At 41.5% G+C, this 24,413-nt stretch overlaps 1 protein-coding gene across 6 annotated transcripts in view; it reads right to left on the bottom strand.

The window, feature by feature from the left end:
- OSMR (oncostatin M receptor) overlaps nt 1-24,413 on the bottom strand; it is a 95,537-nt gene that overhangs the window by 11,889 nt on the left and 59,235 nt on the right. For 3 of the 6 annotated variants that reach the window (XM_015139937.3, XM_015139936.3, XM_015139938.3), the window contains 6 exons: nt 20,177-20,319; nt 19,695-19,848; nt 6,264-6,340; nt 4,822-5,044; nt 2,086-2,256; nt 601-705 (listed from right to left, as the gene is read on the bottom strand). In XM_015139937.3, coding sequence (XP_014995423.3) covers nt 601-705; nt 2,086-2,256; nt 4,822-5,044; nt 6,264-6,340; nt 19,695-19,848; nt 20,177-20,319 — 873 coding nt within the window. The remainder of the gene's footprint in view (nt 1-600; nt 706-2,085; nt 2,257-4,821; nt 5,045-6,263; nt 6,341-19,694; nt 19,849-20,176; nt 20,320-24,413) is intronic. The other 3 variants (XM_078004680.1, XM_015139939.3, XM_001083745.5) reach the window with 1 other exon arrangement.

Below are 24,413 nucleotides of genomic sequence, written 5' to 3'. Positions count from 1 at the left end.
GACTGTGCACACGAAGTCACACACCTCCTGCCCACTCTGAGCCAACTGTAAACTGTGGATCCACTCCTGCTAAAGGAAGAACCCCTGAGAACTGGTCTGATTTGTGTGAACAATTAAGCACCCACCTGAAGAAGGAGAATCAGCAACCCCATGGGAGGATCAAAAATCCCCTCCACTGCTGGTGGGACAGTGGTGACATTTCTAGGGGGTGATTTCACAACATGTATGTAAAGTCTTAAAAATTATGAAAGAAATGAAAAAGATATTTTAAAAGTTGAAACCCTTTGATTCCAGCATCCTATCCTTAAGACATCATTTACAAACCATTGTTATGGATTTGGACAAAGATGAGCTAAAACAATGATTATTCACATAGGGTATAAGAGACTAAACAAAGGAAGAAAGAGAGACTTAGCAATGAGAATGAAAATGTTTTATGTTTGTATGATTAAAAAATAATTTTAAAAACCCAATAGCCAGAGTAAATGGGATATCAAAAAGCGGGTATGATGCCGACACCTTCCTAAACCCAAAGCTAGGAATCTATGAATTGTTCTGAACAAGTCTGCACATGGGGCACATGAAATGCTTTAAACTTACCCAGTTCCTGAGAGTATCCTGTTTTTTTCTCTAATAAACAAGCAATCCTTTTTGTAGATAACCCATAGATTCTGAAGTCGTATCGAACTCCTGGCCTAAAAGCATCTAGGGAAGAAAAGTCAACAGATTTTTAATAACAGAATGACATTTCCTAATTCTGAAAAGAAAAATGATGAAAAGGCGTGGCACGGTGGCTCACACCTGTAATCCCAGCACTTTGAGAGGCTGAGGTAGGCAGATCACTTGAGGCCAGGAGTTGGAGACCAGCCTGGCCAACATGGTGAAACCCTATCTCTACTAAAAACAGAAAAATTATTAGCCAGATGTAATGGTGGGCACCTGTAATCCCAGCTACTGGGGAGGCTGAGGCAGGAGAATCGCTTGAACTCAAGAGGCAGAGGTTGCAGTGAGCTGATATCAAGCCACTGCACTCCAGCCTGGGTAACAGAGCGACAGTCTGTCTTCCAACCCTTCCCCCTCCCCCCTACAAAAGAATGAAAAATAAATTTGTGTTCCCCTAATAATTGCCTTTCAGGAATTTTGTATTTTATCCCCACCATATTCCCTCCTTCCATGAAGCCTTGGAGTCCTCCATGCTGCAAACACCTGGCCCCACTGTCTTGTCTCCAGCAAAGCCTGCAGGGATTAGCCTCTGCAGTGTTCTTTGAAGCAAGAGCTCTCAAACATGCCTGTGTATCCATGTGCACACAACTGGGTGCAGAATCAGACCAGACACAGAAAACCATTCAAGCCCTTCTTTGACTCCAAATCCCCCTCTGGTTACTTGTCTTCCCTCTTCCCATTAAAGCCAATAGTCTTGAAAGCTTTGCTTCCACTTCCTCATTTCCCCATTACACTTATACCTCTGCAATCTCCTTCCAGAACCCACCACACCACTGAAATTGGCGAAGCTTTGATCATCCTCTGAACAGGGACATTTCCCACACCTTTCCATGAGCCCAGCAGATGGCGCCACCCACCCCTCCAGCTCAAGCCACACAAATGGGCACTCTTGTGTCTGCTAAACTAGCAAATCTTCACATTACAAATCCAATGTGGGAGGTAAGAGAACAAGTTCTACATGTTCTATTGAAACTGAAGGCTGATGATCGATTCTCATCAACTATATGTCCTAAACATCTTCCAAATCCATGCAATTCTCTGCTTTTGTAAAAGCTCTCTGGACAACTGTTACAACGTCCCTCTGCCATTCGAGACTATGCACTAATTTAGAGAAACAAGTTTAGGAAAACCATGAAAATCAATTCCCATCTCATGTGCAGATATTCTCTGCAAAAGGAGATTTAAAGGTTGAGTTTTAGAACATATTCTTGTAACATCTGAACTCCTAACACCCATGCTGGATTTGTCGTTTCAAAATTATTAGCTGAGCCCAGTCAAAGTCTGTGAAGTAGTCCAGAAATCCCACTTGAACTTGCTTCAAGGTGAATATAGCAATGCGATGATATGGAAGGTTCTTCTTACCTGTGCTAATGACTGTGCTTGTGGTATTGGGACCTACATTCTTCCACTGGAGCACATCCTGGGGATGGTCACACCAGTCCACAACATAGCCTATAACATCTCCAGGCTGGGGTTTCCAAGACAGAGAGAATCCACCCTCTGTGCCTGCAATTCTTTCTTCCTCAACCTCTTCTGTATATAAACAAATAGAGCAATGCTCCAGACTTAATTAACTGTAAATTGTTTTAAGTATGTAAGGTAGAAAGTAGATACATACATGCACGGTATCTAGTAGGTAACAGACCTCCACTTCAATAGTTACAGGTGCTTGGGTGGGGGATGTTTTCATGGGTGAGTTCCTGCCTCTTACTTCCCGGCAAACATTCACACCTGCCCTTCAGATGCCCATCATGTTGGCCTTCTGAAGTCCAACCAGACTTCAGCACCTAGGACAGGGGCCAGCAAACTACCACCAGGATGATTCCAGCCTCTGAGGGTTGCTTTCATATGACCCTTGAGCTAAGAATGGTTCTAAGACATTTTAAGAGTTGTAAAAATACAAATAAACCAAAAAAGAAGGCATATAATAAAATATGTAATGGAGACTATATGACCTGCAAAAATGTTTGCCATCTGCCCCTTTACCACAAAATTTGTTGATCCTTGATCTAGAATCTGGTATTGGGTACTGGATCTGCTTCAAAAATTACCTGTTGAATGAATAACTAACGCAGGTTAATTCTCCCACAGTAATATCAGTTGCTCCTAAACTAAATACTGCTTCTGAGATGTGTTACGGGTAGGAATTGAGTAGAAGACAAAAAAGAAGAAAATATTCAGGTATATAAAAAGTTGGGTTATATAAGGATATGCACACAGTTTATGACTAACGCTGCCATCTCAATAGATTTTATATGTTAAAGTAGGTTTCCTGATGTCTGACAATTGGAAAAAGGGTAACATGGCCCCAGGGGACTACCAGTTCTACTGAGTTCCAACAGGGATATACCTTATCCTTGAGGCATGAGAATTTCTCCTCTTTCTACAGACTTACACTAAGAACTGGTTTATTGTTTGTCTGTAATTCACATTTAGCTGGGCCTCCTGTATTTTATCTGGCAATCCTAATTACAACTGAATAGTGGTGCGAAAACCACTGATTCACTTTTATAGGGCATCAAAATATCATCCAGCTGGGGGCACCCAAAGGAATGTGTAGCTCTAGGTATAAGGTAAAAGCCCATGAGGGCTTTATAGATCCCATCCACATGGCTTCCCTGCTTTCCTCCATCAAGCAGACAAATTCCCCACACATATTAAGGCTTGACATTTTTCACTTGACTTATTAATACTTAGTAAAATTTAACTCCAAACCCAGGGTTGAAACTCTTAGAAAGCTGCTTCTTTAAACTGAAAATACATTTTGAGAGATAGAGGCAGATCAAAGAGTAGGGGAATCTTTTTGTCAGTCATTCGCACCCTAGTGTGAATTAGCTTAACCTTATTGATTTTCTCATAGTACATGAGTGACTTTATACATGCTGGTGATGTAGAAACAAGGAGCACTTAAGGATAGCTAGCTGGAGCCTCACACCAGAAGGTCTAGGCATCTGAAGGCAGGGCATGGGGATGAAGGGTATGGTAGGAGACCCCAAAATATATAATTGCTCTCAGCAGTGTTGCTTTGAACTGGTCTCTGCCTTCCTCAGGAGAGGCCAGTACCAGCTCCCCAAGGCTGAATGAAATGCCCCCTTTTCCTGTTCAGATCCTAATGAAGTCAGAATATAACTTCTTTCTCTAATATAGTTCTTCAGAAAACAGAGGTTACACTAAACAACTCCTAAACCAACTCCTAGAGTTTTTCTTCTATGGCACAATATAATTTATTTTCCTCATGTGATACATACTGGATAGTTCTTTTGAAAACATAAAAATAAAACAACAACATCCTCTAATCCAACTCAGTTAACCCAAATTTAAGCTGAACTTGAATAAATAAATATCATAGAACCTACCATAACATCATAAGCAGGGTCTGGAAATTTTAATAGCAGGAGGCAAAGGGTGATATTATTACAAGGTTCATGAATGATCCTAGCATGCCACTGCCCGACTGCATTATGTGTGCCCATGTGTGTATCATCTCATAGTGTGTAACTGTGGGGTTGACTCTTTTTATGGCTCTCTAAGAAGGAAATTAATATCACTATTGATTTGGCATGTAGGGCAAGGGCATTCCACCTTGTTTGCTCTTTCATAGGCAAGAGATTAGCCAGTTATTATCTTTTATTCTACAAAGTTGGCAGAGACCCTGGTGAAAGCTGATGCCAGTTCTGATGATCTCTGGAAATATTCATGGGCTCTTTCCAGGTGCAAAGACTGACAACACTTTTTACAAAATAGTAAATGCAATTCCTATTTCACAAGCCACAAAGATCATAAATAGTAACTCCAATTTTCAGTGGTAACTGTGGTTGGGGTTGCATTTACTTGAATAAACTTCAGATAATTTCCCAAGTATGTTGAAGAATCCCCTGGACAGAAATATCCTGAGCCATGGCTGAAGTCTCCCCACACTGAGGGGACTGTCCCACTGAAACATGTTGACACACCTGGCCCAAAAGTAAATGGCTATTTGGTGACTAGACATTTTGTCTTCCCAAGTTACTGTTTTCTCAATGTATCCATCACCACTTAATAACGTCATCAACATTTTCCTAGAGAATAAAAACAAAACAAAACGCAAAACAAACTCACTGTTTTCAGGGTCCGCAGAGATGACTATTATAGAAGCAGGAGAAGCGCCCACACTGTTGTTAGCTGTGACGCAGATTTGGTAGGAACACCTGTCGAGGATTAGTTTTGTGCTGTTGGCTGGTGCCGGAATGGAACGGAGCTCTGACCTGGACGGTTTGTCTAGGTTTTCTACAACTACATTATAGAACAGGATCTTTCCATTGGCATGCAGTTTTGATAATGGCTGAAAAAAATATTGATAAACATTTTTAAATGGATTTTAATTGAAAGGAATTTGTACAACTCCTTTTTCATCTTTTCTGTCCCTCAACTCCTTTATATACGCACACCCACCAGAAAATTCAAACAGCTTAATAGAGAAAATAACTCTCTCAACCAAGTCTGAAATCAGACATTCAAATCTAACTGAAGGTGAGTAGAGAAGAGGACCATTTGGAGATAAAAGCCTCAAGAGCATTATGTGTCCTGAGAAGAGGGCTCAGATCAGAATCACAAGGAATAGACTCTTTAACCTGGTGGAAAAAAGAATGTGAGGGGTAGTCAAGGGCAGAAAAACAATGAGAACAAACAGCACCACCCTGGGACCCTGCAGGAGGAGCCTGGGTACTGGCCTCATTCCACCTCCAGCTGTATTGTCCCCATGCAGCTGTACAGGGATGAGCTGCTCTCCATACCCAGAGTCCTCCTCTGGAAGGCTCAGTTTGCAGAGAAATTCTTGCTCACACAGTCCCAAGCCCATTCTCAGGGTCTGTTCCTCAGGCCTCCTCTCCCCTGGCATGTGTACCACCAGACCTGAGAGTGGGCTGGGAGTGGCTATCTGCTTGGGGTGTGGACAGAACCCAGACATGCAGACTGGCATGCCCACATGTCTGTGCACAGAGATTCTTGCAGAGTGTGCCAAACTAAAGGTGAAAAAAAAAAAGTGGGGTAGGTTGAGACCAGAGTCAACTCTCCCAGCATCACCATGTTTCGGTGTGAAATTGACGCATCACTGAGTTCAGAATACAAACCTGGCCTTCCAGGTTGTCATGAAGGTGTATTAGGCAAGATAGAAGGATAAAATTTATTTTATATTACAATTTTTAAGCTTGATTTATAATTTTAAAACATAAATAGTATGAATGTTTAAATATGTGTAACTTTTAACTATCTTATGTCGTTGTTTACTTACATCTTTGCCCTGGGCCCTGCAAGAGTCAGGGCTGGCCTGAGTTGAAGTCGCGGAGAAGGTTCTACCAATCAGAACTGGCTGTCGGTTGCATGAGCTGTCAAAGGGGTGGAGTGGGATTCCTCTACTAGGTAAGAAATTCTGTCGGATGAATGCAAAGATCCCTCCCAGTTGGGACACTGGACCAATCAACAGTTCTCCAGAGGAAGACACATTTGTTTCCACAAATGTGGCTTTTAGAAACAATCACACTTTTGGAATCTGCACATCTTACCTTCCAGAATAAGGTCACAGTATGATTTCCTGGCTCTGAGTTCACACTTCTCCAGACATCAGGGGCCTCTGACGGAGCTGAAATTAACCAAAGAAAAGCCCTTGGGTCATAATATGTATGTAACGCAATACGCTCAACCTTTTTCTAGGTTGGTCAAGGACATGACAATTACCTGTCTAACCTGAGGCTTGCCTCTCCCCTTTTTGCTCTCTGTGACTTCTACCCACTGGTCCACAGCCACACTGCTCACTCCTCACTAGGTGCACATAGTACAGGGCTTTATAAAAAGGTCAGCTGCCTCTGAAAGCCTTTTTAAACATCAAGCCATAGAACTACCAAAGAATTTTGGAATAATTCATCCATTAGACCAATTCCAGATGAGTTAGGTAAATTTCCCCTTTTCTGACTTTCTAGGCAGCAGACCTTTGCTACTTACTTGCCTCATTTGTGATGGACAGAGACACACTGATGGGGAGCCCGCTAGGGGCAGGAAGCGTTCTTTCTCACGTTCATGACACCCACGGCTGGTCCGCTCACTGGAATGCTGGTCTCCCTCCACTGGGAAGGCCTCATTCCACTCCTCCTCCCAGCACCCTGCCTGTGGCTGGGTCACCTGCTTGCTGTGGACACTTGAGGCACCTGCAGCACCCAGCATTTCTTCTATCGTGGCTCTCACCATGCTGTTTTAGAATAATGTGCTTCCTTGTCTCTCTGTCAATAAACCATAGGATCCCTGGGGCCAAGGGCTTTGAAACTCCAGCATCTGCCTCAGGGCCTGGCACTTTGTGAAACTTCTACAAACTGTTTGAATAAAAAACAAACTTCAAAGGAACTCAGAAAACAATCTGCTTCAATGTCCCAATCTTTTCTTGTCTCCATCCCTCACTCAGAAATCTTTGTAAACAGATTGACTGAGTGATTTTGCATCTAAATCCGCATTTGCTCAATCAACTTATCATGAGGAAAGGTCTTTAAATCCAAGGCAACTCTGGGTACCTATGTATAAAACCATTTAGGGGATCTCTTTTACACATAATTATAGCTAATATTTACAGAGGGGCTACTAGATGCCAGCCAAGTTCCAAATGTTTTGCATATATTAACTCATTTAATCCTCATAACACTTCTATGGGGCAGGTATGATTATTTACCCCATTCTCCAGATAAGGAAACTAAGACCCAGAGAAGGTAAGTTAATTTCTTAAATCACTCAGGTGAAAGTAAAAGTGAAGCCAAGATTTAGGGTCTGGTCATTCCACTATTCACCTTTAGAAAATGAATGGTCAATTGAAGACTCAGCTTGCATGACAAGTTCAACAAAATTCTCTTTAAAAAAAAACTCAGCAATGGAAAAATAATGACATCAGTGCAATTTATTTTAAAATCTTAAAAAAGGAACACATTTTAATCACTGATTGATAAAAATATTATGAAAGTCCTATTAAGATGAGTACATCTTTTAGTTTGTAAATTGTTTTGCTGGATTTATGTAATACTCTGTATTCCACACAGAATCAAATTTTCTACTGATACAATTTTGTCATGGTATGACATTCACAAGAATAGTACAACAAAAAGTAGTCAAAAGAGAATTTAAAACATTCACAAGCCACAAGAAATATCAGGCTTTAACTGCTGAAGATATAGATGACCCAATAAAAGCACATCCATGGAGACAAACAAGAAAGGGACTCACAGGTATTGATGTCATTCTGCAACTGAGCCCTAACAGCATATATCATTTTTAAATCCAGACTTAAAAAACATCTTCATCTCTCTACTCAATCACATTTTGTGAATGTACTGCTTCAGCTTTCTGAATTTGAAAATACAACTATAGCATGTCTCCTATGACTTTTATTTTTAATGTTTACTTTGAAACTTCCCTTTAATTCTTAAAGATAGCTTGAATATTTTAGCATAGCCCCTAATAAAAATAATTGAATTAAATTCAAGTATCTAATTAAGAGAGTTAATAGTAATGGCTACAAACCTAAAAAACTCTTGTGATAACAAAAATCAATTTAAATATAAGATGTGGTACAGAGTTGTTAGTTTAAAATCTAATGGTTTAATAGTCCAGATTCCATTTTAGAGTAATGATATAAAATCCAAATTACTTATTAATAGGTTCCTTAACTTTATATGAATTATTTTTCTTCCAACTCTTCCAACTTTTCTTCCAAATCTCAGTTTGCCAAATCACAAATTTGATTTTAATCAGAGAAAAACATCCTTTTTGGAAGGTGCAAATCAGTATTTACTAAATGTTTACCAGTCTACTATCATTGATAGGGTTTACTACATTTCAGTATATAGCCCAGTGCTGTCAAAGTTTTGAGAAATTGTGATTTCATTAAATTACAGTTTGGTTATCAAAACATAACTTCAAAGTCCGTCACCTGAGTGCTACTTTAACTTTCAGACTTCTTTGTGCATGCTATTATGTTCTTGAAAGTAACTTAGCATATTTCCATATAACTCATTCATGTGAAACCATAGTCAATACTTCATTATTCAGTAGTTAATAATCAAACTTCAGTGAATCATATCCCTCCCTATTACATTTTATTTTCCTCTGAAATACTTTTTAAAAACTTCCTAGAAACTTTTTATAATTTAAAGTTTTATTTTAGAGTCAGGGAGTACATGTGCATGTTTGTTACATGGATATATTGTGCAATGCTGAGGTTTGGAATACGAATGATCCCATCACCCAATTGTGGGCATAGAACCCAACAGTTACTTTTTCAACCCTTGCCCCCTCCCTTCCTTCCCAGTCCCCAGTGTCTATTATTTCTATCTTTATTTTCATGAATACCCAATATTTAGTTCCCACTTAAAAGTGAGAACATGCAGTATTTCGTTTTCTGTTCCTGCATTAATTCACTTAGGATAATGGCCTCCAGCTACATCCATGTTGCTGGGAGGAACATTATTTCATTATTTTTTATGGCTGTGTAGTATTCCATGGTGTATATGTACCATATTTTCTTTATCCAATCCACCATTGATGGGCACCTAGGTAGATGCCATGTCTTTGCTATGGTGAATAGTGCTGTGATGAACATATACGTGTTGGTAGAATGATTTATTTTCTTTTGGATATATACCCAGTAATGGGATTTTTGGGTGGAACAGTAGCTCTGTTTTGAGAAATCTCCAAATTGCTTTTTACGAAGGTTGAACTAATTTATATTCCCACCAACAGTGTATAAGTGTTCCCTTTTCCCTGCGGCTTCCCCAGCATCTGTTGCTTTTTGACTTTTTAATAATAGCCATTTTGACTGGTATCCTCATTAGAAAAGGCAATAGGTGCACAGAGAAGCTCAAGAGAATACTTGTGAGCACAGACATAGAAGATGACCATCTATCAGCCAAAGAAAGTGGCCTCTGAGAAACAACTTCAGCCAACAACTTGATGTCAGATTTCTAACCTCCATAATTATGAGACACTACATTTCTCTTGTTAAAGTTCTTCTCTCTGTGGTACTGTGTTATTAAAGCCCTAGAAAACTGTTACAACCTATTAATACACATGGAATATATTCCCTGCAGCATGGTTGAAATGAAAACAGAGTTTTATTATGTCAGGCTCCACTTGCATTTGAGAGCTGAAGCACTGTGGAAAGTGGCCTCCCTTAAGAAATATTATGAAGACACGTGAAGAAGGCTCCTGCCCTGATGGGGCTACAGGGATGACTTCTGTGAGATGACACATTGCAAGCAAATGCATACAGTAGCTTAAGCTTCCCCTTTTTTGTGTATCACCTCCTTTTGTGTAAAAACTTTCTTGTAAGAACATTGGCTATTAATACTTAGAGAAGGTCTAGCAGGGCAGTGGTGCTGACTGCTACAGAAGCTACCTGGGGTTGTTAAAGAATAAAAACAGTAACAACATGCAAAGATTTTTAAAAATAGCCTTTCTGATTGATGTAAGATGTTGTCTCATTGTGATTTTAATTTGCCTTTTTCTGATGATTGGTGATGTTGAGCATTCTTTCTTTTTTGGTTTTTTTGGCTGCTCGTATGTCTTCAGAACTCTCCGTTCATGTCTTTTCTCCACTTTTTTTTTAATTTTTAGATAGGGTCTCGCTCTGTCACCCAGGCTGGAGTGCAGTGGCGCCATCTCCGCTCACTGCAAGCACCGCCTCCCAGGTTCACGCCATTTTCCTGCCTCATCCTCCCAAGTAGCTGGGACTACAGGCGCCCGCCACCACGGCCAGCTAATTTTTTGTAGAGACGGGGTTTCTCCGTGTTAGCCAGGATGGTCTCGATCTCCTGACCTCGTGATCCACCCACCTCAGTCTCCTGAAGTGCTGGGGACCACACCCAGCCCTTATGCCCTCTTTTTAATGGGGTTGTTTGCTTTTTGCTTGTTGAATTAAGTTCCTTATAGATTCTAGAAATTAGATGTTTGGGCCAGGCGCGGTGGCTCAAGCCTGTAATCCCAGCACTTTGGGAGGCCGAGACAGGCGGATCACGAGGTCAGGAGATCGAGACCATCCTGGCTAACACGGTGAAACCCCATCTCTACTAAAAAATACAAAAAAAAAACTAGCCTGGCGCAGTGGCGGGCGCCTGTAGTCCCAGTTACTCGGGAGGCTGAGCCAGGAGAATGGCGTAAACCCAGGAGGCGGAGCTTGCAGTGAGCTGAGATCCGGCCACTGCACTCCAGCCTGGGCGACAGAGCGAGACTCCCTCTCAAAAAAAAAAAAAAGAAAGAAAGAAATTAGATGTTTGTTAGATGCATAGTTTACAAATAATTTCTCACATTCTGTAGTTATTGCTTACTCTTTTGATAGCTTCTTTTGTGGTTCAGTAGCTCTTTAGTTTAATTAAGTCCCACATGTCAATTTTTGTTTTTGTTGCAATTTCTTTTGAAGACTTAGTCATAAATTATTTCCCAAGGCCAATGTCCAGAATGGTGTTTCCTAGGTTTTCTTCTAGGATTCCTATAGTTTGAGGTCTGACATTTAAATCTGCATTCATCTCAAGTTAATTTTTTGTACATAGTGAAAGGCAGAGGTCTAGTTTCATTCTTCTATATATAGCTAGCCAGCTATCCCAGCATCATCTATTGAATTAGGAGTCCTTTCCCCATTGATTATTTTTGTTGACTTTGTAGATCAGATGGTTGTAGGTGTGTAGTTTTGTTTCTGGGTTCTCTATTCTGCTGGATTGGTCTATGTGACTGTTTTTGTACCGGTACCATGATGTTTTGGTTACTGTAATCTTGTAGCATAGTTTGAAGTTGGGTAATGTGCTGTCTATTGCTTTGTCCTTTTTGCTTAGAAATGCTTTGGCTATACAGGCTCTTTTTTGTTTCCATATCAAGTTTTTGAATAGTTTTTTTCTATTTCTGTGAAAAATAACATTGATAGTTTCATAGAAATAGCATTGAATCAGTAGATTTCTTTGGGGAGTCTGGTCATTTTAATGATATTGATTCTTCCAATCTGTGAGCATGGAATATTTTTCTATTTCTTTGTGTCATCTATGATTTCTTTCAGCAGTGTTTTCTAGTTCTCCTTGTAAAGATCCTTCACCTCCTTGGTTAAATGTATTACTAGGTGTTTTTGTGTATGTGAGTATTGGAAGTGGGATTGCGTTCTTGACTTGGGTCTCAGCTTGAATCTTATTGGTGTATAGAAATACTACTGATTTTTATACATGGATCTTGTATCCTGAAACTTTGCTGAAGTTTTTTTTTTTCAATCAGATCTAGGAGCTTTTATGCAGAGACTAGGGGGTTTTCTAGATATACAATCATATCACCTGCAAACAGAGATATTTTGACTTCTGACTTCCTCTTCTTCTATTTGGATGCCTTTTATTTCTTTCTCTTGCCTGATTGCTCTGGCTAGGACTTCCAGTATTATATAGAATAGGAGTGGTGAAAGTGGGCATCCTCGTCTTATTCCAGTTCTCAAAGGGAATGCTTCCAGCTTCTGCCCATTTAGTATGATGTTGGCTGTGGATTTGTCATAGATGGTTCTTATTTTGAGGTACGTTCCTTCAACACCTGGTTTGTTGGAGCTTTTAACATGAATGGATGTTGAATTTTATCAAAAGCTTTTTCTGCATATATTGAGATGATTGTGTGGCTTTTGTTTTCAGTTCGGTTTATGTGACGAATCACATTTAGTGATTTGTGTATGCTGACACAACCTTGAATCCCAGGGATAAAGCCTACTTGATTGAGGTGGATTAGCTTTTTGATGTGCTGCTGGATCTGGATTGCTAGTATTTTGTTGAGGATTTTTGCATCTGTGTTCATCAAGGATATTGACCTGAAGTTTTCTCTTTTTGTTGTGTCTCTACCAGGTTTTGGTGTCAGAATGATGCTGGCCTCATAGAATGAGTTTGGGAGGAGTCCCCCCTCCTCAGATTTTTTTGGAATAGTTTCTGTAGGAATGGTACCAGCTCTTTATACCTCTGATAGAATTCGGCTATGAATGCATGTGGTCCTGGGCTTTTTCTGGTTCCTAGGCTTTTTGTTACTGATTCAATTTCAGATCTCATTATTGGTCTGTCCAGGGATTCAATTTCTTCCTGGTTCAATCTTGAGAGGCTGTATGTTTCCAGGCTGTATGTTTTCTAGTTTGTGTCCAAAAAGGTGTTCATAGTAATCTCTGAGAGTTTTTGTATTTCTATGGGGTCAAGTGGTAACATCCTCTTTGATATTTCTGATTGTGTTTATTTGGATCTTCTCTCTTTATTCTTTATTAGTCTAGGTTGTGATCTATGAATCCTATTCTTTTTAATAACTCCTCGATCATTGATCTTTTGTATAGTTTTTTGCATCTCAATTTCGTTCAGCTCAGCTCTAATTTTGGTTATTTCTTGTCTTCTGATAGATTTGGTTTTGGTTTGCTCTTGTTTCTCTAGTTCTTCAAGGTGTGATGTTGGATTGTTAATTTGAGATCTTTGTTGTCCAGGCTGGAGTGCAGTGATGCAATCTTGGCTCACTGCAACCTCCACCTCCTGGGTTCCAGCAATTCTCCTGCCTCAGCCTCCCAAGTAGCTGGGACTACAGGCACGTGCCACCACGTCTGGCTAATTTTTGTAGTTTTCAGTAGAGATGGGGTTTCACCATACTGGCCAAGCTGGTCTCAAACTCCTGACCTTGTGATCTGCCCACTTTGGCCTCCCAAAGCGCTGGGATTACAGGCATGAGCCACTGCACCCGGCTGAAACTTTACTCTTAACATGGCTTTGCTGTGTCTCAAGAGATCCTGGTATATTGTTATCTTTCTTCTCATTAGTTTCAAAGAATTTCTTAATTTCTGCCTTAATTTCATTGTTTACTCAAAAGTCATTCAGGAGCAGGTTGTTTAATTTCCATGTAATCGGGTGGTTTTGAGTGATTTTCTTAGTACTCGTTTCTGTTTTTATTCTGCTGTTGCCTGAGAGTGTGTTTGGTATTATTTCAGGTTTTTTGAATTTGCTGAGGATTGTTTTATGTCTAATTGTGTGTTCAGTTTTAGAGTATATGCCATGTGCAGATGAGAATAATGTATATTTGTTTTGGGGTGCAGAGTTCTGTAAGCCCATTTGGTCAAGTGTCAAGTTGAGGTCCTTAATATCTTTGTTAGTTTTCTGCCTTGATAATCCATGTAATACTGTCAGCAAAATGTTGAAGTCTCCCACTATTATTATGTGGTTATCTAAGTCTCTTTGTAGGTCTCTAAGAACTTACTTTATGAATCTGGGTGCTCCTGTGTTAGGTGCATATATATTTAGGATAGTTAAGTCCTCTTGTTGAATTGAACTCTTTACCATTATGTAATGCCCTTCTTTGTCTTTTCTGATCATTATTGATATATTTGGATAGAAACTGGAATAGCAACCCTTGCTTTTTTCTTTTTTGTTTGGTTGGTACATTTTTCTGCATCCCTTTACTTTTTAGCTTACTGCTGTCACTGCATGTGATATACATCTCCTGTAGACAGCATACAGTTGGATCTTGCTTCTTTCTCCAACTTGCCACTCTGTGCCTTTTAATTGGGGCATGCAACCTGTGTACATTCAAGTTTAATACTGGTATGTGTGAATTTGATCCTGTCATTGTCTTGTTAGCTGGTTATTATGCAGATTTGATTGTGTGGTTGCTTTATACTCTCAATGGTCTATTACTTAAGTCTGTTTTTGTGGTGGTTGGTAATGAACTTCCTTTTTCATATTTAGCACTTCCTTAAGGATCTCTTCTAAGGCAGCTCTGATGGCAGTGAATTCCCTTAGCATTTGCTTGTCTGAAAAGGATCTTATTTCTCATTCACTTATGAAGCTTAGTTTGGCTAGATATGAAATTCTTGGTTGGAATTTCTTTTAAGAATGCTCAATATAGGCCCCCAGTCTCTTGTGGCTTATAGCATTTCTGATGAAAGGTCCACTGTTAGCTTGATGGGGTTCCCCTTGTGGGTGACCTGCCCTGTCTCCCTAGCTGGCTTTAACATTTTTTCTTTCATTTCAACCTTGAAGAATCTGATGACTATGTCTTGGAGATATGGTGTCTTTGGGATGGTCACTTCATATAGTATCTCGCAGGGGTTCTCTGCATTTCCTGAATTTGAATGTTGTCTTCCCCAGTGAGGCTGGGGAAATTTTTGTGAATAATATCCTCAAATATGTTTTCCAAGTTGCTTGCCTTCTCTCCCTCTCTTTCAAGAACACCAATGAGTAGTTGATTTGTTCTTTTTACATAATAATTTTTCTTTATTGTTTTTTCTTTATTTTTGTCTGACTGAATTTTATTGAAGAACTGGTCTTTGAGCTGAGACTCTTTCCTCAGCTTGCATTTGTATTATGAAATTCTTAAAATGAATGATTCAGCTCTATCAGATCAGTTTGATTATTTCTTTAAATGGCCATTTTGTCTTTTATCTCTTGCATCATTTTGCTGTATTCCTTAGATTCCTTGGATTGGGTTTTGACTTTCTCTTGGATGTTGATGATCTTTGTTTCTATGCATATTCTGAATTCTAATTCTGTCATTTTGAACAGGTTAAGAACCATTGCTAGGATGCTAGTGTGGTCTTTGGAGGTAAGAAGATACTCTGGCTTTTTGAGTTGCCAGAGTTCTTGCATTGTTTCTTTCTCATCTGTGTGGGCTGATGCTCCTTTAATCTTTGAAGTTGCTGTCCTTCGGATGAGTTTTTGTTTTGTTTTATGTTTTATGTTCTTTGATGTCCTTGGGGGACATCTGATTTTGGTACAAGGTGGGTTCAGTTGACTGGGTTCCCATCTGGAAGATTTTAAGGGCTCAAGGCTCAGCTTAGCACTCCTGGTCTGCATGCTCTAACTCTGCAGGACTGGTATCAGGCCCTTTGTTCTCTTGCCCCTCAAGGCTAGGAACCTGCTGCACTGGAGGGACTGAAGTATTCTCAGTCTGCTGGCCACAAAACTCCGATGAGTGGTGCAGGCCAAAGCACTTCATCAGGGTAATGGCAGCAGGATCCATGCTTATTCACATGTGCCAGCAGCCAGGGCAGTGCAGTGGGTTGTACGTGCATCAGCTGGGGTAGGGTACCTCTGAGAGTAGGGCTGCAGGGTTCCTGCATGCAGTTGCCCTGGTGGTGGGATGCAGGCAGGGGCAGAAGTGCCAGTGACAGTGGTCGCACTGGTGCTGGCAGTCATAGGGGCAGGAGGCTACCAGTCTTTGTGCATGAGTCTGCACAGGCAGCAGTGGTAGTGTAGGGGTGGGTAGAGTTGCCAGCATCCATGCATGCATTCACACCGACAGTTGTGCTGGCACTGGGAAGGCAGGGCTGTGGTTGTCTGTGTGCTGGTTTGCAGCAGCCACAGTGGCAGCACAGAGGTGGGGGCAGAGTTGCTGGTGTCTGTGTATGCATTTGTGCCAGTGATGGTGTTGGGGGGGGGCATGGGGCCATGCACACATTCACACTGGTGGCAGTGTCAGCAGGAGTGGCGGTGGGGTTGCTGGTGTCCATGCACTCTTTCACAACAGAAATGGCAGCACCAGGGGGAGGCAGGGCCACACGTTGCACTTATGCCAGCAGCAGCAGTGGGATATGTGCACATACGAGCCATTGGAGGAGAAAGAGGCAAGGTCCACCCACACGTGTGCACTGGCAAAGTGGTGGTGGGGTGGCCATGGACAAGTGCATGCTGGCAAGGTGGAGTTGGGGAGGCTGTGGTCAGGGGAGGGTGCAGGTGGGCTGATGCATGACAGTAGGAGTTGCTCTGCTGGAGCTCTCCAATGGTCAAGTGCCATCAGCCAGCAAAGCAGCTATGATATGGTCCCCGAGGAAGCACCCTGGTTGGGCATCTGAGGCTGAAACTCCAGCTAGCGTGGCCAGGCTGGAGCCTCAGGAGAGGCCAGCAGACAGGGGACCACTCAGATTGGACTGGTCCCATCTCATGGGTAAGACCCTTCTCCTCTGTCTAGGTCTCATGGTCACCCTACGGCCAAAGTCTCCTAGAGGAGCACGGCAAGGCTTGGGGGATTTGTATCCCTGGCCATGCTCGACTGCAGACATTTCTGCACCAAACCCTCTGGGCTCTGCCCAGAATGCAGCTCTATTCCTACTACCTCTCTAAGAAGCTCTTCCTGCCAGCCCAATTGTCTATGAGGGTTGTGGAGTTTCCTGCTGCCTGGATTCCAAAGGTCCACGGCAGGGGCAGGCTGCCTGTTCAACCCCTTCCTCAGGAGTTCCTGGGGAGTCAAGAACGAGCATGGGTGCTTTGTAGCCCTGCGCAGGGTGTGCAGCTTCCTGACCCTTCAGCCCAGCATCTGCGTTCTCCCTGTGTCCATTCTTAATGTAGGGTTTTCTAGGTATGGAATCATATCGTCAGCAAAGAGAGACAGTTTGACTTCTTTTCCTTTTGGGATGTGTATCTCTTGCCCGATTCCTCTGGCTAGAACCTCCAACTTCTATTTCTTAAATATGATTTCTGCATACTAAAATGGTTTAAAAAAATTGGGCTGCTAAGTGTGAAAGTGTTAAATAGCAACTGTCATGAAATTAACAAAATTTAACAAAACTAAGGTGTTTCTAATATTAAAAAATAAATTTTCTATTTTTTTTAGTTTTTGGTTTGTGAGAGGACAAGTAATTTTTTATCTGATTCAGAACATGTCTTTGAAAGAAGAACTGTTTTGGAACATAACATAAAAATGTATCTCTCCATCTTATAAAAATTTAGTCTTTTTTGCCTAATAACTGACATTTAAGTTTTTTATTTTAGTTGCTGACTCAACACTTTATGCTTAAGTTAAAGGTGACCGTATGTTTTTAAATTTATTAAAGCAGATTTGAATTAGCTAAATAAGCCATTGGAGAAGCCAATATTAAATTTAAAACTTTATTGAAATACTCAGGGACAATATCTAAGCTCAATGCAAAATCTTCAGCTGGCTTGTAAATTACTATTTATAACAAAAAAGTGCTACAATACAGTTAATAGCACTACATTTTATAAACAACATCGTTTGTACTATCATATCATTTAACTCAATGTCTGCTCACTATTATACTTACGCATGATTATAATACATATAAACATGGGAGTTTTCCAGCATTAAGCAAAGCGCGATCAGAAATAATAAAAAATTCCTATACGTTCACCTTCAGTAGATTCCTATCATTTTCTTGTCATCATCAAAAGCAAAGTTAAGTGTTTTCAAGATGCTGGATTATTACTGTAATCCAAAAGAAACTCTATTCTTGTGCCATCTTCCCTTTTTACATAATTTTAGTTATGTTGGAATAAATTTTAAAAAAAAACAGAAAACGTAAAGCAAAATAATAAAAATTCTTTTCTAAAACACACTGAGGAAAATGCACCATTCATCTCAGGAACAGGGCCTTCCAGAACAAAGATTATTGAGGACCCTGTACCCCTAGGAAAAACTACTGGAGTCTCAATGGGCTTGAGGACGGGCAGGCACCACCAGGGAAGTGGGGAGGCCTGCAGAACTTGACTAATGACCATCCTCATGTGTGGATTCTGATTAGCTGCGCCCACCACCCCCAAATTAGAGTTACTGCTTTAAAATGGTCCTCCCAGAATGAAACAGAAAAAGTTCTGCCAGCTGCCATACACAAATAAGAATAATAATAAAATACATATGTATAATCCTTCCTTTGGCAGTAAAATAGCCAGGACTTGAATCAACAAGATCCGGAGGTTGTAATAACACCAAGAGAGAGAACACACAGAACTGAGCTCTGCGTAAGGGTGGAGCTCTGGTGTCAGGCTGCCTGGACATGAGTCGCAGCTCAGTCAGTGCCTGGCTGGGCCGGTTAAATTACTTAATCTTTCTGTGCACTGATATCCTCCGGCACAAAATGAGGATAATAAGAGCACCTACTGCATGTCGTCAGGATGAAAAGAGAGGAGCACAGAGGGCCCTTCGAGCTGTGTATGGCTCACAGTAAATGTTAACTCCTATGATTTTTTTTTTTTTTTTTTTGAGATGGAGTCTTGCTCTATCACCCAGGCTGGAGTGCAGTGGCACGATCTCGGCTCACTGCAACCTCTGCCTCCCAGGTTCAAGCGATCTCCTGCCTCAGCCTCCTGAGTAGCTGGGATTAGAGGCGCATGCCACCACGTCTCACTAATTTTTGTATTTTTAGTAGAGATGGGGTTTCACCATGTTGGTCAGGCTGGTCTTGAACTCCTGACTACGTACGTGATCTGCCCTCCTCGGCCTCCCAAAGTGCTGGGATTACAAGTGTGAGCCACCACACCCGGCCAACTCCTATGATTATTATGATGTCTGTACCGTTCAGTAACTCTGCAATCGGGGCAAATCTCCTCAGTTATGGGTACAAGTCGCCTCATCTGTAAAATGGGCAACAGTTATCTTTTATGACATTGAGTTGGTGGGAGATGGAAGCAGGATTGGGCCACTGAATCTCCTGAGGCCCATTTGAGTTCTGAGACATAGTTATTTAGCAGAAAAATTTTGCAATCAACACTGAGGAAACCCCGCCACAGAGCATGCTGGAGAGGGCACATGGTGTGCCATCACCGGGACAAATGACTCACAAATAACCATTAAGGTTCCAAATGTCATTAAATTTCAAATGTGGCCTGAAGTTGTTTAGGATGAGACCAATGCTTTCCTTGTCATTAACACTTCCATTTGTTCCCAGTCCTGAATTAAAGGTGTATATTAATTTATATAGCTCCAGATCTACTGTGAAGGTTTAGAAACCATTTTGGAAAAATGAAAGGTAAGAGAGAAGATAGGCAGTATAAACAATACTATTGTCAACTGTCTGAGGTGGATGGCTTCCCACTCACTTCTCATTAGGCATCTAATCTAATTTTTTAAATGCTGCTCCACCTATGTTTAAATACTTTTTTCTTAGTTTTTGGTACAACCAAAATCTCTCAGGGAAACCAGCCTAACTCCTAAGACCTGCTTCTCTGGGTTAAATGCCAGGGGCCTGAACATACCAGCTTCAAGTGTGGTGAAGTTCTGACCACTCCATTCAGTCCATTTCCAGAAGTGGCTGGCATCAGCACAGCGTACTCGGGCCATATATTCTGTGGCAGGTTCCAGTTCACTTAAGAAGTACTCACCGTTCACGTTGATAGAAACATCGTACTGCTTGATCAAAAAAGAGATGAAAGGAAAAAGGAGAAAAGAACAAGACAGAAGCATCGGTGAGTATATCCCAATTACAAAGGCGAACCAGGACACAGCAAATCCTGACCTGGAGGTCAGGATCGGTTCTTCTTTTGGGGGGAAAAAAATCTCCAAGGCCCATTTCCTAACCATAAAAGTCTACGATTAATTTCATGGACCTTTTCAAACAGATGACCCACACCATTTGAACCTACATAGAAATAAGAGTTTAAAGTGATTTTATTCATCAGTGTCTCTGTTCAGGACAAAAAGGAATTTTTGAAAGTAGAAAATTAAGCAGGGTTCTTACTTGCATCATTTTTCCTTCACCATGGAGTTCAATCTGACACAAATATGTGAAATTATTCCTCATGGAGTGCACCTTCCAGGTCATGATGGCGTTTGTGGCATTTACATTTTCAAAGTTGACACTAAAAGGATTCATTAAATAAACTGTCAAAAAAAGAAAAAGAAACAAAGAAAAAAATTCAAGCATAGATCCAAAAAGACATTGGTAATAGTTTATTTCTTCATTCATTTGCTCAACAAGTATTTTTTTGTTCACTTTTGAGAACATGACAAACAAGAACTTACAGAGAAGCTAGAATGAACCAACTACAGCCTTTCTCTCTCAGCGATTCTACTACACACATTGAACAAAATACAGAAAGAAACTACTTGAGGACTCTTAAAATTAAACACAAGTAGGCAAATTGGGAAGGGGAGTCAAAACTTGGAGAAGGTGGCCCACAGGGGAGAATTGTAACAGAACTCAGAGTCTAACCAAAATAACATTAACAATGTCAAGGATATAATCCAAAATATATAGAATGTGCTAGGAATGCAACATCTTTAGATGAGAGCGGGACTGGCCAGAACAGCCCAGGCTCTGTTCCAGTCCTCCCTAGAAACAGGATGTCCTTTAACACTTTAGTGCAGCAAGTCATGTGTTGTCAGGATATAAAATCCAGGATGGATGCTTCTGAGGTCTCTCAGCTATGGTGAAGAACAAGTGAAGAACTCAGACATAAGATTGTTTGCCCTGGGCAGCTCTCTGCAACCTTGTGGACCAGCAGCAATACATCCCAGGCTTGTGCTGTCCCTTGCTGCCCATCTGATGGTAATAAGTCCACTTCATGTAACTTGTTGTGTATGAGTGTATTCTGTCAAACTGGATTCGGACAGTTGACAACCAGTGTACAGAGAGCACCTGCTTCACAAAACTGGCACAGCAAGCAGGATTCAATTTGACAGAACAATGGCTCATTGGTGAAGTAGAAGGGGCAATACCCTATCTCATACCTGGTCCACGGCGGAGACATCAGACCAGCTAGATGTTTTATGAGGAAGAAGCAGTGATAAGAGAGACACAGGCCACACATACCCCCCGAGAATGTGGGTGAGGTGGCGCATGGATTGTGGCAGAGGAAAGAAGCATGGAAACAGGGGAGCTTAGTGCACATATGTGATTGCTCCTTCCTGGGTATTTAGATGCATCTGAAGGTATCTGAGAGGGAATTAAAAAGAGGTCCTCTGATGGTCCTTGAGACATCTGAGAGGGAGCCAGCATGCACAATGCAGGCTTTCACAGAGAAGGAGACTCAAGATCCAAAGGACACATATAGACATAAGCAGTAAGCTCTCAAGCAACCTGGTTGGTGTGTTTGTTGGATAAAGGGACACTGCGGACCCAAATGGTGCAGTTGGGGTTGCGGCCAAAGTCTCTAGGTGCCTACCGAAGGCCACTGGCCTAATACTCTTGTTAAGAGAAAAGAGAAAAAGAAGAAAATTTAGACTTTTCTGGGGTTCTTGGATCCTGGAGCCCACATGACAATATTTCCTTGTTCTTTTAGGTGAAAAATTAAACTGGCAACATTGGGAGGTTTTTAGACAAACATAGTGACCCCCAAGATGCTTATCTGGTTGTGGGCAGGGCCCATTGGGCCACTTCAGGTGCCAGTAACTATGGTTCCTACCACTCAGTGCATCACAGGCATTGGCATTTTGGCTGCTTGGGGCACAGAAGGCCACCTCCATCTGAAGGGGTATGTTCCCCCAACACAGCTAAGAATTTGAGCCATCACAGTGGGGCATATCCACTTCTGCCTGCCACCTAAGCTCCCCAAGTTCCAATGGCTTATTCAACAAAAGTACTACTATTATACATACTGAGTGGAGAATAGGACAGTACTTGTTAATTGAGTTAACCCTCAAAAGCCACAACCATGCACAAAAGTCAACACAACCTTACACACAAAAAGTACTTCTACAAGGACATCTGTCCAGCAACTGGATTATATGTTATATATGTTATAAACCACCCTCTCACAATATAACAGCCCAGTTTGGCTGGTCACAAAAGGCTCCCCAGGGCATGGAGACTAACCATGGACTATCACAGGCTAAATGCCAAGGCCACTTAAGCTGAACACCAAAGAAGAATCCCTGATATAGCAAACAAAAGTGTTGCCCCTTGTGGCATCCTCTAATAAAAATGAGACCCAGCAGCTGGTAGGTCTCTTTGAGTACTGGAGACCACATATACCCAACCTGAGTGTCCTTTTGCTCTCCTCAGTCAAGGTGACCGGCAAACCCACCAATTTTAAATGAAGTCCTTTGCAACAACAGGCCTTGGAAGCCCTTCAGCAAGCTGTGGTCCAGGCACTGCTTTTAGAACCCTTAATCCCTGTTAGCTCAATAAAATTACAGATGTCCAAAACCTCCATGCATGCTGATTGGAGTCTCTGGAAAGAAAAAACCACCACCGGGATGTACCAGCCTCTCACATTTTGGATACAAAAGTTGCTTGAAGCAGCCCCCAGATACACCCCTTTTAAACAGCAACTCCTTGCTTGCTACTAGGCACTAGTCTCTGGACACTGAGCATCTTATGGCCAGAGCACCACACATGACACTACAACATGAAATGCCCATTCTTACTTGGGTTCATGCAAACTCCACCAATCAAATTAGACAGGCTCAACAGAGCTCAATTATTAAATGAAACTGGCACATTTAACATCATGTCCACCCAGGCCCCACGGGACCAGTAGGTTCCATGAACAAAGGGCTAGCTAACGAAAAGTGACCAAGTAACCTGTTGAGGATGTTTTGGCTCCTCCTATGGACTAAAAAATATGCCTACCAATGGTCTGGCATGGTTTACTAACAGTTCTGCCAAACTAAAAGCAGATGGGTTTCATTGGGCTGCCACCACCATCTGGCCAATAGATAGCCAACTTTTGACAGAGACTGGACATGGACATTCTATCCAATAGGCCAAATTACATGCAGTGGCAATGGCCATGCCAGCCACCTTTCTCACCATATCTTGCTGTATTTTCACAGACTCATGGGCCATTGCCAATAGCCTACCCACGTTGTCAGAAGAAAAACAACTGAGTGACTGGACTGATTAAGGAATCCCCTGTGTGGGACAAGAATTATGGCAAGAGCTTGCAACATAAAAGTTGTCAGAATCAAAATGGGGTCATTTGTGTTAAAAAACAAAATCCTGAAAAATGAAGCCAGGTAAGGTCATACAGGAAGGGCTCTCTTACACCAATACCTGAAAACAAAACTACCCTGAAACAACCTGTAAAAGCCACAACCATGCACAAAGGTCAACACAACCTTATACAAAAAAATACTTCTACAAGGATATCTGTCCAGCAACAGGATTATCCAACCTCACACTGACACCACCCTTGTTATTGATCCTTGTAGTCAAAAATAATTATCTGAAAACATTAAGTAATCCTTCTCATTTTTTCTTTAAAAACCTTTGTCTCTGTTTACCTTCCTGAGTGTACACATAGTCTTCTATGGCACATGTATTCCCATTGCAATGCCTATTCCTGAATAAATATCATTTTCTTTTAGAGTCTCCCTCTCTGTTATTTAGATTGGCATACTGGTATCTCAGAAGCAAGACTAAGATGGCTAAAGAAAAGGCTCCATCGATTGTCCCACCTGCGGGATCACCAGATTTAACAATTATATGAAAAAAGCACTTTCATAAGACTGAAAAATCAAGTAGGCACTCACAGTACCTGGCTTCAACATCGTATCACTGGAAGAGGCACTGAAAAGGTGAAGAAAGATATTCTTAAATCACTGATGCCACCCCTCCCCTATTCCCTGGCAGCAGCCCTGTGTCATGGACAGAACCTCTGTGCACTTAGGACAGGGAGAGCTCAGTGATTGAGAGACTTTGCATGGAATTCAGTGCTGCCCAGTCACTGGCAAAGCAAGCAAAACTGGGTTGAACTCAGCTGATGTCCGCCTACAGAGGGAGCATTCATATGAGCCCTAGCCAGACAGGAATCACCCATCCCAGCAGTCAGAACCCAATGGTTCTGTCAAGGCTCACCACTGTAGGCTAAAGTGCTCTGAGGCCCTAAATAAACTAGAAAGTCAGTCTAGGCAACAAGAACTGCAATTCTTAGGTGAATCATAGTGTTGAGCCAGGCTTAGAGCAAGCAGACTTCGGGGAAAGATGACCTACTGAGACACTAGCTGGGAAGGCTAAGGGAGTGTTTGTGCCA

Source organism: Macaca mulatta, chromosome 6 (genome assembly GCF_049350105.2).
Source record: "Macaca mulatta isolate MMU2019108-1 chromosome 6, T2T-MMU8v2.0, whole genome shotgun sequence".
Taxonomy (NCBI): Eukaryota; Metazoa; Chordata; class Mammalia; order Primates; family Cercopithecidae; genus Macaca; species Macaca mulatta.
The sequence above is the reverse complement of the archived record's forward strand: the minus strand, read 5'-3'. Positions and strand labels throughout refer to the sequence as shown.